The sequence below is a fragment of the Gordionus sp. m RMFG-2023 genome, chromosome 3 (assembly GCF_954871325.1).
Source record: "Gordionus sp. m RMFG-2023 chromosome 3, tfGorSpeb1-WG-v2, whole genome shotgun sequence".
Classification (NCBI taxonomy): Eukaryota; Metazoa; Nematomorpha; class Gordioida; order Chordodea; family Parachordodidae; genus Gordionus; species Gordionus sp. m RMFG-2023.
Genome location: NC_088777.1, coordinates 20404824 through 20420161, shown reverse-complemented (window position 1 = coordinate 20420161; position 15338 = coordinate 20404824). Strand labels below are relative to the sequence as shown.

Below are 15338 nucleotides of genomic sequence, written 5' to 3'. Positions count from 1 at the left end.
CAAAATAATCTTTAAATATTAAATTTTATGATAGAAAATATTGCAATCTAACATTTTTCTTTATCAATAAATTTCAAGTTGACTAAAAATAAAGTTTTAAATACAATTTATTTTCTTTGTATTCCCACAATTTATTTATGTACTCAAGTGTTAATATTAATATTTTGCAAAATAATTACTCTAAGAATTTTTAATTTAAATTTTGGTTAAAAAATGATCATAATACAAATCATATATTACAAATTTTTTAATATATTTTTTTATAATATAAAGCTCTATTATCAATGTTAAATGCATGAAAAATAAATGTATAAACGGTTTTCTTATACTTTTAAATGAATCCCTAAATGACGACAGAGGGTGAGATCTAAAGAACATAAAAGGTGGAATTTAGTATCAAAATAATTTATAGGCCAATTGTTAAAATTAGGAAACCTTAATGACAAGTAGGGATCTGAAAGGAATTGATAAATTACGTATATGAATAATTTTTTGTTAAGCACCGGAAAATTTTTTCGAACCGCGGAAAATTTTTTCGAACCGCGGATAGTCTCTAAAGTTTCCTACTTTCTGGGAATTTAATAGATAATTTGACTTTGTAACAAAAAAATATCCTGCTTCGCTTTAAATTGTGGTTTTGGTGGGGGAATTATACCAAAAATCCATTAGCTACTAAATTTTTATTAATGTGATTGTGGTTTTGTAAAGCATTATCATTTCTTAAAACTGTTAATTTAGCTTGTTGTAGACTATTCGTGGCGGAATCGGTATTTTCGGGCATCAAAAGTAAGGAAGATTTAGCGTAATAATTGGGATATGCATTTATTATGTTATTATTATGATTAATTTGAGATATTATCTGAGGACTTTTGACAGTTTTGTCACATTTTTCAGTTAAAAAATTTGTTTTCATATTGCGATCCCTTAATAAATGTGTTGTACCATGTTTGATTTCATTTTGACGAAATTCTTCTTTATTACAATCATCGTTGCTTCCGGAAGAATTAAGTGTCATGGTTAAATTTATATGGGCACCGCCTCCTCGATATTTTGTATTTTCGTTAGGGTATAACTCGGATATAAGTATATTAGATTTGATTTTATCGGTCTTTAGGGAATTCGGATGATCACTGTTACCGCTAGAAGATAAATTGATTGAATTTTGATTATTAATTAATAAGACATTGTCTAGTAATAGCGTGAGATTGGAATCGTAAGATAATAAGGAATTTATGCTATTTGGGGGTGGGTAAGGGTATCTCAACGTCTCTAAACTGATATATATTTTGTTTCTATGCGTTTGATTGGTTATATTCAATGCGTCCAACAATGAACCCAGCGAGTTGGGTATGTTATTAGTGTCGTAAATGTTTTGAAAATTTTCTAGATATATTTGTTGATTTCCCAGATTAGCCGAGTGCGATTTTGAGGTGAAATTGAGGAGTTGCTCAATTGAATGAAGGTTGAGGGATTCAAAATGTTGCGAATACCTACCTAACTTGATACTGTTTAACCAGTCCTCGATGGATGAAAAGGCTTGTTTACCGAAAGGATCAAGATTATTAAGTCTTATAAAAGAATATTTATTATAAAACAAAATTATAAGGTTAAAACTGAATATCTGGCTTAAATTAATAAATCTTTTTAATGCATTGAAATAATAGTTATTTATAGCTCGGTCGAATCTAATCTAAACATATTAATATGTAAAAACTTAAAGTATTGCATTTTTTTAATGTAATCATTATTAAAATATAAACTTTATAAAAGCTGGTACATCCAATATATGGCTCTGACCCTCATCTAATTCAAGATTTCGGAAAATAGATAATAATTGTTTGAAAGTAGGTCTCTTCGAGGGGTCGTTGTGCCAACAGTATAACATTATTTCGTGAACTATTTCTGGGCAATACTTCAAATAATATTTTTTTTAAACAAACAATTTTTAAAAAATTATCATATATTAAAGAAATTATAATATTCTTATTCCCGTATAAACTCCATTGTATAGTACCTAAAAATAATATTGACTCTCTTTTTTATTTTAAAATATAATTGATCTTTTAGAAGCCCCTTTATCAAAATTTATGCATTTCCAAAATTTTTGAACACTTTTATTTGAAAAAAATTAAAATAAAATAATACCATAGGGGGTGGCAGCCTATATAGTTTTTCTGTTAGAGCCTTTATCACATCCCTATTAGACCAATTGCTCCAATAGGGTTTATCACCTAAAGAAAAAATTTCCCAACACAAAACACCGAAGCTCCAAATATCGGTCGTTTCATTAAATAGCTCATTGTTATTTAGAATTTCGATGTTGGAGGAGTTCAAAGTTTCGGGTGCCGTCCATCTTATAGGGATTTTACCAAACTGCGTAAAATAAATGAGTTATAAATATGATATATAAAAATTTCACTGGTTAAATACCCTTTCATATTTAAAACAAAATATCGATTTATGCAATGTAAGTAGCTATCACAACACAAGTCAATTAATTAATGCTATTTTTTAATCTTTAACAATTAAAAATGATGTAAATTAATATTTAAAAAATCATGGGTCATTTTGATAGTTAACTGGGTGAATTAATTCAATAGCATTTTTTTTTAATGGTATTAATTGTTAAAATAAATAAGCAACTTTAGACAACCTATTTTTGTGAACAAATTTTAGATGTATATATCTATATATATGTATTTAATTAAATAATCAAAAGTCAAACATTTGTATTATATATCCCTTCGAAATCTCCTTTCATTTCATAATCCATTTTCTGTTCGCTCTTATGTGTAATATTGGCGCAAAGGCCCGATATTTTGCAATTCAAAGCCTTGTCAACTAAAATAGCAGCAGCTCTGAGTCTCCTGTGAACGAAACATTCTTTCTGGTTGTTGCTATCGTAGTTTGCATATGTAAGAGTCTTGTACAGATATTTCATCCCGTTACAAACGTCCTTACACATAGATAAGAGTTGTGGGCGGGTTAATTGATATTCTTTAGCCTAAAATCAGTGTATTTTTTTGTATTCAATATTGGTCTTGTTAATTATTATTAAAAAATAGCTAGTAATGATTATCTTAAAGATTGTATAAGAAAGAAAATTAATATGAAGGAAAATTTCGATTTTAAGGAGAAATAACTGATGTCTGATCATGTTAAATTAAAATTGATGATTAATATTTGCACGATAGAAGAGAAGTCTACAGAGGTCAAAATTTTAGACCCAACCAGGATTTGGAAATAAAAACATTTTCAAACCCGTGTAGAATTTTTAAAATTTCGTTATTTTGACTCTATTTGGCAAATTCTTTCGATGGGGAATAATATAAGCCACAAATAAATATTAAACACTTCATTTTATGATTTTCCAACCGATTAATTGGTTTAATTTATATTAATTTTTTTAAAAAATCCCTCGTTTTAATTTTTAAAATTTTTATGCCTGACCTGGATTTACATATCATTTTTGGTATGTTCAGGGCCTACAGGTTTCTGAGAGAAGCAGACGGAACTTAACCTAGAAAGTGGCCAAAAAAGGCTTGAAAAACCGTTCTGGGAGATCCAGAGATTGTCACCTTTATAAAACCAGAAATTTCAAAAAAATGAGAACCAAAAATCATAAATGATGGGATCACTGGGAATGAAATCACTCAACCTTAAACCGAAAATCCCTCATAACTGTGTAGGGATGAAGAAAATGAATAAGAAATGAATTCTTAGAATTAGTTATCATTATATGATGTGTAATACTATTATTTTTTAAATTAAAATAACAAAAATTAAGATAAGCATTCTTTTAATATTTAAACTTCATGAGTTTAAGAATTCTAAATGTCAATTTTTTACTACTTTCGATATTATAAAAAAATTCTTTAATCGATCCAACCTTTAAAAAAGTCTCTAGAGTTCCGTTCTCGACAAATTCCATTAAAATGCAGGGGTCAAGTGCATCGGGATTCATGATTCCAAAAAATTTAACAATATTAATATTATCCTTCCCATTTTGCCTCCTCAATCTAGCCAACATGGTAGCGGTTCTAAGAAATTTTATTCTATCTGCTGGGTTTTCGAGTTTTTTAATTGCTACGGTAACTAACGATTCATTAGGAGCTTCCTGATGGGTTCGTTTGCATGGAATGGAAGAATTTTGTGGGTATTTTTCATTGGGAGGTTCGCAAATTTTCGAATCTTCTAGGACTAGGGATGACCCTTCGATTTTTTTCCTCTTTTTAGACGATGGGCTCTTTTTGGTTCGAGATTTAGCTGTTATAAATTTTATAAGATGAAGAGAAATTTTTTTAGATTTAAATATGACAAGCTAATTTTTTATTTTATTTATCAACCTTTATTTTTTTTATTTTGGCTGGAGAAACGAAAAAAATATTTCCAATTTAAAAAAGATGTGCAAATCAAATTTTTAATTATTTTAATATTTCTGGAAATTGTGGCAAAAGGGAATTTAAAGAAAAATAAAATCATAATCGATTTTGAATATAAATGGAATATAGTATTTTTTTATAAAAACTTGAATTAGTAGAAGCATCGTTTTTGAAGCACATGATAGCTCTGTAAACATTTGTAAATCCTCCGCGCCCGATTAATACTTGACTGTCGACAAGTATAGAGTTCTGATCGATGATGGGCATATTTTTCATTTCCTCAATCAAAAAAGGATCATCATTTTCTGTCGGTTGTGGGTTCGCAAAATAATGATTGCCTCCTTCATTCGTAATTTTTTGTTTACTATAGTCTAAAGCGTTTTTGGCAGCTTCATCGTAAGAATCGATTTTGTGATTCAACGTATGAGGTTCTTCATAGGTGTGAAGATTGGCTAAGTCGCCCTCGCCTTTATTATAAAAAATATAATATGGTTTACATGAAAGAAAAATAAGCACTTTAATCTTTTCCAACAATGTCCTTTTGCGTTAGTTAATTCTGATGTAAAATAGTTTTTTTCCATTTAGCCTAATGAATGGGAATTGTGAAACGATTAATTAGATTTCTCCTTCCTTAGTCAAAATAATTCTGGCTACGGGCTAGCCTATATTCTTTAACGTTACTTTTAACTGAATATTTTTTTTATTCCCACCTGATTTAAACAGTCCGATTTTAAAATCAACATTATTCTCATGTGCATATGTTTATTAGGATACCGTTTTCTACACCACCAATTTTTATTTAAAATGGCATCTCAAACAGTGGCATAGCGTCGCTAAGTAGAAGCAAAAGCGTGCACATTTGAGAAATTTATTAAATATTAGGTGCTCGCGAAGCAACTCTTTTCAATATTATTATTTTAATATTATCAGATATATATTAATACCACTTTTTTGCCGATACCACTGATAATTGTATATAAAAATTAGTGAAATATGCACAATAACTAACAATCTTTTATTAAAAATTTATAACACCTAATGTTCTGATAGTGATGTCTTTACAAAATTTTTATATTTTCTTTAACTTGATCAATTCATAATAATCACATAATTAATAACCTATCAAAAATCCGGACACCGGTCTAAATCTTTGTTGCTGTTGTTGCATCAACATATTATGTTTCTGTAAATTTTCGTTATTCTGTCTCAAAAAGGTTAGGGTATTTGTGGACGCTACTAAATTATTGAATAACCGTTTTTTGTTATGGTTAGATCTATTGAGAGAATTGATATTATTGTTGGATAAAATGGTGAAATTTTTTTGGTTATTATCGAAATTAGAATCTGTGGTTAATGTTGGTATAATGGGGTTTAGAACATTAGAACAATTCAGTTGTCCGTAGAATAGGCCGTATTTTTCCAATCCCTTTTCATCTAATAAATAATTTTTACAAATATTCAATATTACACATATATATATGTATACATAGAACTAGTCTACTAAGCCTTGTTGGCATTTTAACTCATATTATACAAGTTATTCTATTTAAAAGATTTATAAAATAACAAAAAAAAATTGGATTTTACGATTTTGGCTATTAGGATAAATAACTCTTGAAGCATTCAAAATTGAGAAGAACCAAATGGTGAAAAAAATAATAAATCTTAAAAATATGGTAACACACGTGAAAGCTGGAATATTAATTTCTTACTGACTTTTGTTATTAAAAATTTTTTTTTTATTAAATTTTCCTTTGCATAACTAAAAAAAATTGTGATTTAAAGTGCTTTTACTATATTTATTTTAGTAATTCATACTTATTAAAGTAGCGTTCGTGTTATAAATGACCCCGGGTATATAAGCGTTGTTCCTGGATTGTAATTGCGAAGAGTTATTTAAAGCTTGATTTATCATATTCGAAGCGTACGATCGAGTGTCTAACATTTTGGTGGTGCCGAAGCCTGGTTTAAAGAAAGAAGGAGGAAAGAGCGGGGTCATCACTGAGTTTTTTTTGTTGTTTATAATTTCATGTTTATATGCATCGAATATATCATAAGAATCAGGGTTATTTTATTTAAAAAAATCTGGGCCTAAAAATATTTTTAAATGGCTAAAAACACTATTTTATAACGTTTTATTACCGTTTTGTACAATGTAGAAGCCTCAAAATATTTAAAACAATATTCCATTTTATAAATAATAATTTCAATTGAAAAAATCTGCTTACTGTTAAAGAGTTATGCCTAATTATGTAAACCTTTCAGATATAATTCTCTTTTTACAAACATTATAATAAAGTACTTTTAATTTTTTTAAAAAAGGTGAGTAGCTAATAATTTTTTATTTAAAAAAAAGGTTAGTATAATAATATAACATAAAATAGCGTAAAAATGTTAGAAGGCATAAGCTGCAACTATATTAGCATTTTTTTAACATATCTAAATTGAAAGCATTATATTATAATATTAATGTTTTACACACATTATAAATCAAATCATATATCCTTATTTATGGATATCAAAATATTTGGGTTATATTAACAAATTTATCATTTTGGGTAAATTAGCTGTAGGGGCCTTCATTTTTAAATATTAATTTTAGCAAATAAATAAATTTAAAAAAGCTAAAGCCTTTTATATTGCACATTTTTGTTGTTCTTTTTTGTAACTAAAATAACTTTTTTTCCAGGTCTTTTTATACTTTAATCTTTTGCGGGCGTTTTCCTCACTTTTAATGTCATTTTTATCTATTTTTTCGTTATCGTTGACCGAAATTTTAATCTTCCCAATGTTGCCTTCTTCAATATTTTTCGGATTTTGGGGGGTATTATTAATTTCATAGTTTAACGTTTTATTCAGGCTAAATTCTTTTGTGTATATTATATACATAATATTTTATTTTAGAGGTGAGTGACGATTGATAGATAAATAGACTCTACATATATATTTTCTTCTATCTTTTTAAGATAAAAAATGTTTTATGATCACTTTGATTTATGGCCAAGTCTGATGAGGTATTTATGATAATAACAAATATATTTGTGCCCGTATAAAATAATTGTCAACATCACATAATAGAAAACTCTTTTTAAATAACTTATATTATGTCCCCCTCATTATATAAAAGGGGATTTTTTTGATCGATACAATTATATAAATTTTATGTTTATATATTACTTTAAAAAATTTATTAAATATTCCAGGTATTTTTAAAGGGAAAAAATGCTTACATAATTTCCATTTCTGATGAATATAAAAAATATTTTAATTGCAAACCTATATAGCCCGCTTATTTGACTTTTTCCCATTTTTAATTTTCGGGCCCTCTAAATTTTATAATTTAATAATATTTCCCCCGATTTTAACATTTTATTAAATTTTGGATCATTTGACAAACATTATTAGCAAACACTTAATCACATTCACTCCAAAATGTGATTATATAATATTTTATTTTTATACCTTCAGGTCCAGTTCTAACTTCCAAAGAATCACAATCGCTTGATGTTTTACCTTTGCAACTTTGTTCTTTCCTTAATGAATGTTTTTTTTAAATTTAGGAGATAAATTTATATTTGAACATTATTTACTTTTCGGTTACATTATTATCATAAACTTATTATCAGCATAGACTGTTCATTCGTGCTTGATTTAGTTAGAAATATTACGACAAAAAGGACTCCCATCTTTGATTGATATTTTTTAGTAATTTTATATATTATTTATGTTATTTTGATATTTTTGAGTATGGATTTTTAATGATTATCATTTAAAAATTTAAACTGAACGCATATTTATCTATTACTGCAGTTCTGTGAATGTTTTTATTGATAATTTATATTTATGCAATTTAATAATAAAAAGTGAAAATCGCGCCAACTAGTAATGAATAAATTATATTTAAAATTATGTGTTTATTACTAATAAATATAATAAAATGGTATTCTTATCTAAACCTTTAGTTTTATTATTTTGTAAAAAGATGTGAGGCCGTTCTCAGTGCCCTCTATCACGGCGGGGGTGTGATACAGTATTTTCATCTGAATCGTATTGGGATCGGAATGTATTAATAGCATTGTGATAATTTAAGATATACCCCCCCCCCTTTAGAATAAAAATTTATATACCTCCCCCCCCCCATCCCTAATTTTTAAAAATTATTTTGAATTTTTATATACAATTACACAATTATATATACAATTACACAATTATATATTTTTTTTAAAAAAATTTCTTTTTATGCTAAAATTTTTTTATAATAATAATATACATGAACATATTCCAATCAAACTATAATATAATAAATATTATAAAAATCATATAAAAATGGAGGTTGGGACTACAAGTTCCCAAAAACATGAATAATTATATTAATTTATCACTAAACACATTAAACAAAGGTATTCATGCTTAAAACTTGAAGATATCAGTATACAAGTAGGAAGATATAGAAGAGACTTAACCCTTGAAACCCAGCGATGTGATTAAACCCATGGCATTTTTTGAAAAAAGCCTCAGATAGTCCCTCAAAGTATAAAATTTTACTCAATTTATTTAAAATATTTAATGGTGAACGTTGTTTTAAATGAAGATTAGCTAACTTAGAAATTTAAATATTATTTTAAAACTATATTGAAAACTGTAGAATTTATCTGGCTTTCTGTTTAATCATTTCATATAAATACTTTTAACCATTTTATCGATGTACAAACTAAAGGGTGATGAGTAAGATAAGATTGGTCGAAACTAGACTAAGAAACCCTACTGTTTAAAATAATTTTTATTCATTTTTTATGAGGGGAGAAGGGGGTGTAAAAATCATTGGCCGCTAGGAGAATAAAGGGCACTGGGTGGTCTCGCTTTATTTTGTCTATAAGTAGTCTATACATGTATTTTCTGCGTTTAGTTTTATGGTCATCCTCAACCATATTTAACCAACCAATATTATATTTAGATATTTTACTCATGTTAACTATTGAATTAATATATGTATTCTAAGAAAAGGTTGGAATCAGAACCAAGATATATCTAGAAAATAGAGTCCTCTTTTTATATTTATAGAAGTCAGATACCATTTTTAAATTTTCAGCAGTTTGAACAAAATTGGCAAGTAATTTACAATTATAAAATTATTTAAGTTCAATCCTAGAGGGTTTATTCATTGTTTAAATTTTGGATTTGCTTTAACATATTTAAAACCAGAATCTGAAACCGCAAAAAATTTAGGAACCGGAACTTCTAAAGTTTTTATACTCAAAAATAAACCATAAATTTTTCATTTTATAAAATAAACCTTTTGAGGAAAAAGGTGGTGAAGGCTACAATGCACACAAAAGTCAATAACAATATCATTATGCCCCCTATGATAAGGCCCATTTGTTGCTTGTGAAGATTCATAAACTCTTGGCTATTCAAATTATTGTTAAGGTTATTCTCGTAGTCCATTCCGCTCATCTGGTCATTCGAGTTTTTGTCGTTAAAGGTGTTCAATTTCAGATTTTGGTTATTATCATTAAGAAGGGGAGACGTTTTGAAGGAAGATAGAAGGGAATTTTGAAGAACCAAGTTGCCTACTTGATCAGTTGAGTCTTTTTTAATATTTTGTAAGATTTTTATGATATTGAAACAAATAATTAGATATACTAAAGGAATATATTCCCATACGTCTGGTGAGTATCTCCGAGACTGAAGGGTGGACTCAACATACTAATATGTCCTTCCCCATATAATATTTGAACGGAAAGACCCATCCTAGCTATATTACTCCTACTAATATAAATATATTCAGCATAGATTAAATTATATTATACTATAACAATTATAAATAAAAAAAAACCTTCATTTAGGTTGCCTGGTTCCGTTTTGAAATAAAATGGTTCACAGAATTTTCCCATACTATCGATTGCTTTAACTCTGACCTGATTTTTGAATAATATATTTAATTAATTTATGGATAAAAAATAAATGATGGTTATCAAGATTGTTTTTCAAATTCATATTCAAACTATTTTATTTGAATATTTTTTTAAATTTGAAGAGCTTTGCAATAATGTTAAAAGCAAATATTTTTTCTTGCTTTTAATCGTTTCCTCAATCCTTATTCTTTTAATTTCCACATGTTAGTCCTATTTTCAGCCAATACGATCATTTCAGAACATACTTTAAGGTTGTATTCCGTGCTAGGTTTTAAATCACTGATCGTTATATTCCTATATCCGGTTTCCGTTCTCACTGTCCGGGATTTATTTAGAGCACTTGTATCGGTTACAGGCGAACATATCAGTTCGTAATAGTATGAACGGGTCAAGTTACCATCGTTTAATTTCTGATTCTCATTGTCATACGCAAAATGATTCCATTTTACAAGTATTGAACGGCTAGTGGCATGAATCAATTGGATGTCTTTTACTTCGTCTGAAACTTTTAATTTTGTTTAGATAGTACGATTAATATTGCATACAAAATGGCCTCGATAGGTGGGTGCACAAAAGAGTGCTCACCGTGCTGAGATTTTAATTTAAAGAGGACAAACCTAAAATATTTTCTATTTGAGCAAAAAAATTCTGAGAAAATTGACATTTTAGCCGGCCACCATAAAAGACAAGAGCTAGAGAAGTCGTTGGTTAAATACAATTATAATATAGTATCAATATCGAATAATAGCAGATATAAAAGTGAAGAATATTATTATAACTGCATCTAGAAAAATCTAATTATTAAGGCGATAAAAGAAATACAATACCTTTTTGAAATATTAAAAATAATAAAATATATCATTATGTCATTTCATTAAATTTTCAACAAATATCCAATCAAGAATTGTGCCTAATATTAAAACCCAAATGGGTTACAAAAAAGGCTTTAAAGTTTAATAATAGAAAATATTTTTGTTTGATAATAAAACTTGATTTAAATTTAAAAATCATGATTTAATCAAAAAAATTAATTTTTGCCAACCCTAGCAAACCAAGCAAAGAGATAATGTTCCATTCATCCTCCTCTTATATTATTTTTCATCCAATAAACTCAAAATTTTCTGGGCACTATATTATTCGATTTGATAAGGAAGATAGGTGCTTACAAATTGAGCAGAAGAGTCTATGTTTTTCCCAAAAGAATAGTTGATTAAAGTGGTATTTTTAAAAAAATATTTAATAAATAAATAAAACTATTTAATGTTTTTTAAGTGTATGATACCATTATTTGAAATGCATTTCGAAATTTGTGACAAAACGCAAACGCTTCAATATGTAAGCAGTATGCCTATGCACTATATGATTTATTTAAAATTTATACATATTGATTACTGTAATTTTTTGTGGTTATAGCTAATGAGGCATAGTTAGAGTAACCGGCCAGTTTGGATATAATATTTTCGCTATAAACCACGAAATTATAAATGATTCCAGGTATTAAATTGATCACTTCCACCCTGCTTTCGTTTAAATCATTCTGTCTTGGTAGATATCTAGTTGTTAGGCGATTAAAAAAATGAATATCAATTTCATTAAGTTATGGTTTCCCTACATTTATATTATATTTTGTAAGATCATAAAAAAGAATGGTTGAATTACTTTGATCTGATTTTACTAGTAAGAGAAAAATATATAACATAAATAGCAAGAATCAACCATGACATTATATTAAAAACTTTTTGACTCACCCCACATTGTAATCGCATATATCACAGGCAACCCTATAAGTAACCGGTATACGTCCGACGTTATCCATTCCCTTCTGTGTTTTAGCTATATTATTCTTCTTACCCTCAATATATGTTTCTCCAATATCCAAATCATCAAATTCCAAATCAGTTTTCCAGGTCAAAGTTACTTTAAAAGGCTCCACTGAGTCGGCTATAAAGTCTTTTGCCTTTGGGGGTGGCTTTTGGCAGTTCGTGTCAGCGTAAAATATGGATTCGGGTCTGAAAAACCCCTTTTCGCATAGGCAATTAACGGAACCCGGTCTAGGACTATTACTATTACCGGGACAAGGTGTACACGGGTAATTTCCGTGAGAGTGTTTGTAGGTATTGGTAGGGCAATCTATTTAATTTTTCATGAAAAGTTAGAAAATTTGGATTAAAATATGTGCATAAAAATGGAATAGTTAAGAGAATATGCATTATATATATAATAAATATATACAGTATCTCGTTATACTGAACTCGGCGGGAACAAGCTTCCTTAGCCATAGTTAGTTCAATGCAAAATCTATCCCATAGATTGGATATTTTATTCTATTCATATAGAGGTGTTTTCTAATTTCATAAATTTTCTAAAAAAACAACTAAAATTCGTTATAATGAGAAAAAAACTTTCACTCTGATATTTTTAACATTATGAGAATAGGAATTTTGGTAGAAAAGTCAAATCTTAATTATTAGGTGTCACTATTCCCCTATTTTATTATTCTAAGAAAAAAAATATTATTTGGATTGGAATTAATAAATTATTTTTACTTTAAAAAAATGATTAAACTAAAAACTTGAAAAAAACATTAAAAACAGAGTAGGAGGAAGATACAAAATTTATAAATATCATTGATATTATTTATAAACGGAATCTTTATAAATTTAATTAAATTCTGTCATTGTTTTTAAAAATAATTTAATCTTTTGGCAAAATAAAAAAAACGGAAAAGGACTTATGATGTGCGGTTTAATTTTTTTTTCAAAGAGAAAAAAATTAATTTAAAAAAAATGAAGCTTTTGATAACGCATTATAACGACTATTAGAGAGAAAAAAAATAATACATTAAAATTTGATTTTTAAAGTAATTAATATATCACTTCTTTTTTAATACCTCTGTGTAAATTTAAATTCACATATTCTTTTCTTTCTTATTTTTCTATTTATATAATCTAAATATCGCTAATTAAAAAGCACTTATATTTATCATGCATATAAAGATTTCATACTCTTTATTTATAAGAATCGCTTTCATTTTATTTTTTAAAAACGTTTTTCATTTTTTCTTTTTATTTCATTTAGGAGAATTTCTTATACAATATACGTATTTTTTCTAAGCATAATTTAATAACACAAAACACACGCAGATAAAGAAGAAAGAATTATTTTAAAATAATTTATCGCGTGGATGTGTTAGTTAATCTAATTTTAATATTATATGAAAATAAGAATAAGAAGATAAGATGGTTTTTAAAGGGCTTTATTTTCTTTTTAAGTTTATTATATTAAGTTATCAAAATATGAGGTTTTTATGAAATGATATAGGCAAAACAAAATTAAGGCACCAACAAGATGGGAAACTCTGTGGGATTTATTTATTCAAATGTTATAATTAATATAAAAAAATTAATAAATATTATGTAAATCTTCTTCTATCTTAGTATGGTATCGCTATTTTTTTTTACCACAAAGGAATATTAAAAAATTAAATCGCTAGATCATTTCTTGCATTTCTTGGCAGAAAAGAGAAATCTTTTCCCATAGTTTTGTTTTTTATATTTAAAAAATTTTTTATATCATTCTTGGCACCGCAAAATTCAGTCTGAATCCTGGAAAATATTTTGAATAAAATAATAACCATAAAAAAATGGGTTTCGATAGAGGTTAAGATAGAACCATGTGACTTGAAAAAATTAATAGTTTAATTTAAAAAAAAAATTTTTTTAGACAGAGGCGATAATTTTAAAAAGAATTATCATCACCACCAATTCTTGTTTTCAAATTAAATCAACTTCTTTCTTTAAAAATTTTGTAATTTTTAAATTGACCCTTATGGATCCGATATATTTAAATAGCTGCCAAAATTATTTATAAATAATAGGTCTATTCAAATATATCGAATAATGGTACGAATAATAAAATTTACTATTTGTATTCGATTCTAATAATTCGTTTATTTTAAATATTATAAAATAGTAATCTAATGATAAAGAACATGAAATCAATTTTTTAACATAATTAAAATGTATATTAATTTAATTTATAATGCCAAATCAATTTTGAAAGCAAAGAGTTTTTCTTATTGTTTCTTCTTTATAAGATATGCGACTGTTTGGCAGAAAATTAGTTCTAACTTAGAGAAACCTTTCATGCGCAGTTGACTGTGAATCACATCTTCTGCCAGAATGATAGTCATCAATATGTTTTTCCGAATATTCGATCTAATTATTCGAACAATTCGATTTGAATAAAATAAATTATTAGAATAATTTATAGAATAAGCGAATTATTTAATATTAAAATTTTTCGTTTTATACGTATTCGAACATTTACTAATCGTATTTGTTACTGTAGTCGCTATTCAATTCGACGAATTACTAGAAACATAGAATATTCGATTTTTTTGAATTGGCTTTTTAAATAATATGCCATTTTGAAAATATATAAAATATAAACATATTCAATCAAATTCCCTTAGTTTTATACCATAAATAATTCATAAACAAACAAAAAATGAATTATATATTTTAAACAATACACAAAAAAATTATTATATGTAAAAGTCACCGCTATCTCAAAAATCAAGAATTTTTTAAAAAATTGTTTGTATAAAAGGATAACAAATAATATGTATAAAAAGTTAGAATTTTAAAACAAAATAGCTTTCGTTATTATAAAAATTATATAAAAGTCAATATTTAATATGGACAAGAGGGCATGTAATAATATGATTGCTTTTAAAAATTTTCATATATTGTAAAAATAAGACTTTGATAACTATTTAAAAAGAACAAGAATTACAGCAAGTTAGGCAACTTTATAAGAAAGTGTTACAAATATATGAAAATATTTTACAACAAATCATATTATGATATATCATATAAATAAAAATTCACCCCCCCCCCCTTCCCCATAACCTCAGAAATATTATTTTCATTGCGAATAATTTTATTTATAAAACGGAAATAAAATAATATGTACGATATCAAAATGAAACATATTTAAAAAAACAAAATGGTTTAAGTTAAAAATTATATGAACTAAA

At 26.8% G+C, this 15338-nt stretch overlaps 1 protein-coding gene across 1 annotated transcript in view; it reads right to left on the bottom strand.

The window, feature by feature from the left end:
• Positions 1-360: 360 nt before the first annotated feature.
• The window catches only part of LOC135926139 (uncharacterized), a 56333-nt gene continuing 41355 nt past the window's right edge, over positions 361-15338 (bottom strand). Inside the window, exons 5-18 of the mRNA XM_065461857.1 lie at positions 12046-12427; positions 11690-11850; positions 10543-10802; positions 10219-10300; positions 9676-9970; positions 7845-7915; positions 6201-6383; positions 5502-5816; positions 4529-4849; positions 3890-4266; positions 2726-3004; positions 2146-2373; positions 1761-1912; positions 361-1568 (exon numbers count right to left, since the gene is read on the bottom strand). Of these exons, the coding sequence (XP_065317929.1) occupies positions 650-1568; positions 1761-1912; positions 2146-2373; positions 2726-3004; positions 3890-4266; positions 4529-4849; positions 5502-5816; positions 6201-6383; positions 7845-7915; positions 9676-9970; positions 10219-10300; positions 10543-10802; positions 11690-11850; positions 12046-12427 (4025 nt within the window). The 3' untranslated portion in view covers positions 361-649. The remainder of the gene's footprint in view (positions 1569-1760; positions 1913-2145; positions 2374-2725; positions 3005-3889; positions 4267-4528; positions 4850-5501; positions 5817-6200; positions 6384-7844; positions 7916-9675; positions 9971-10218; positions 10301-10542; positions 10803-11689; positions 11851-12045; positions 12428-15338) is intronic.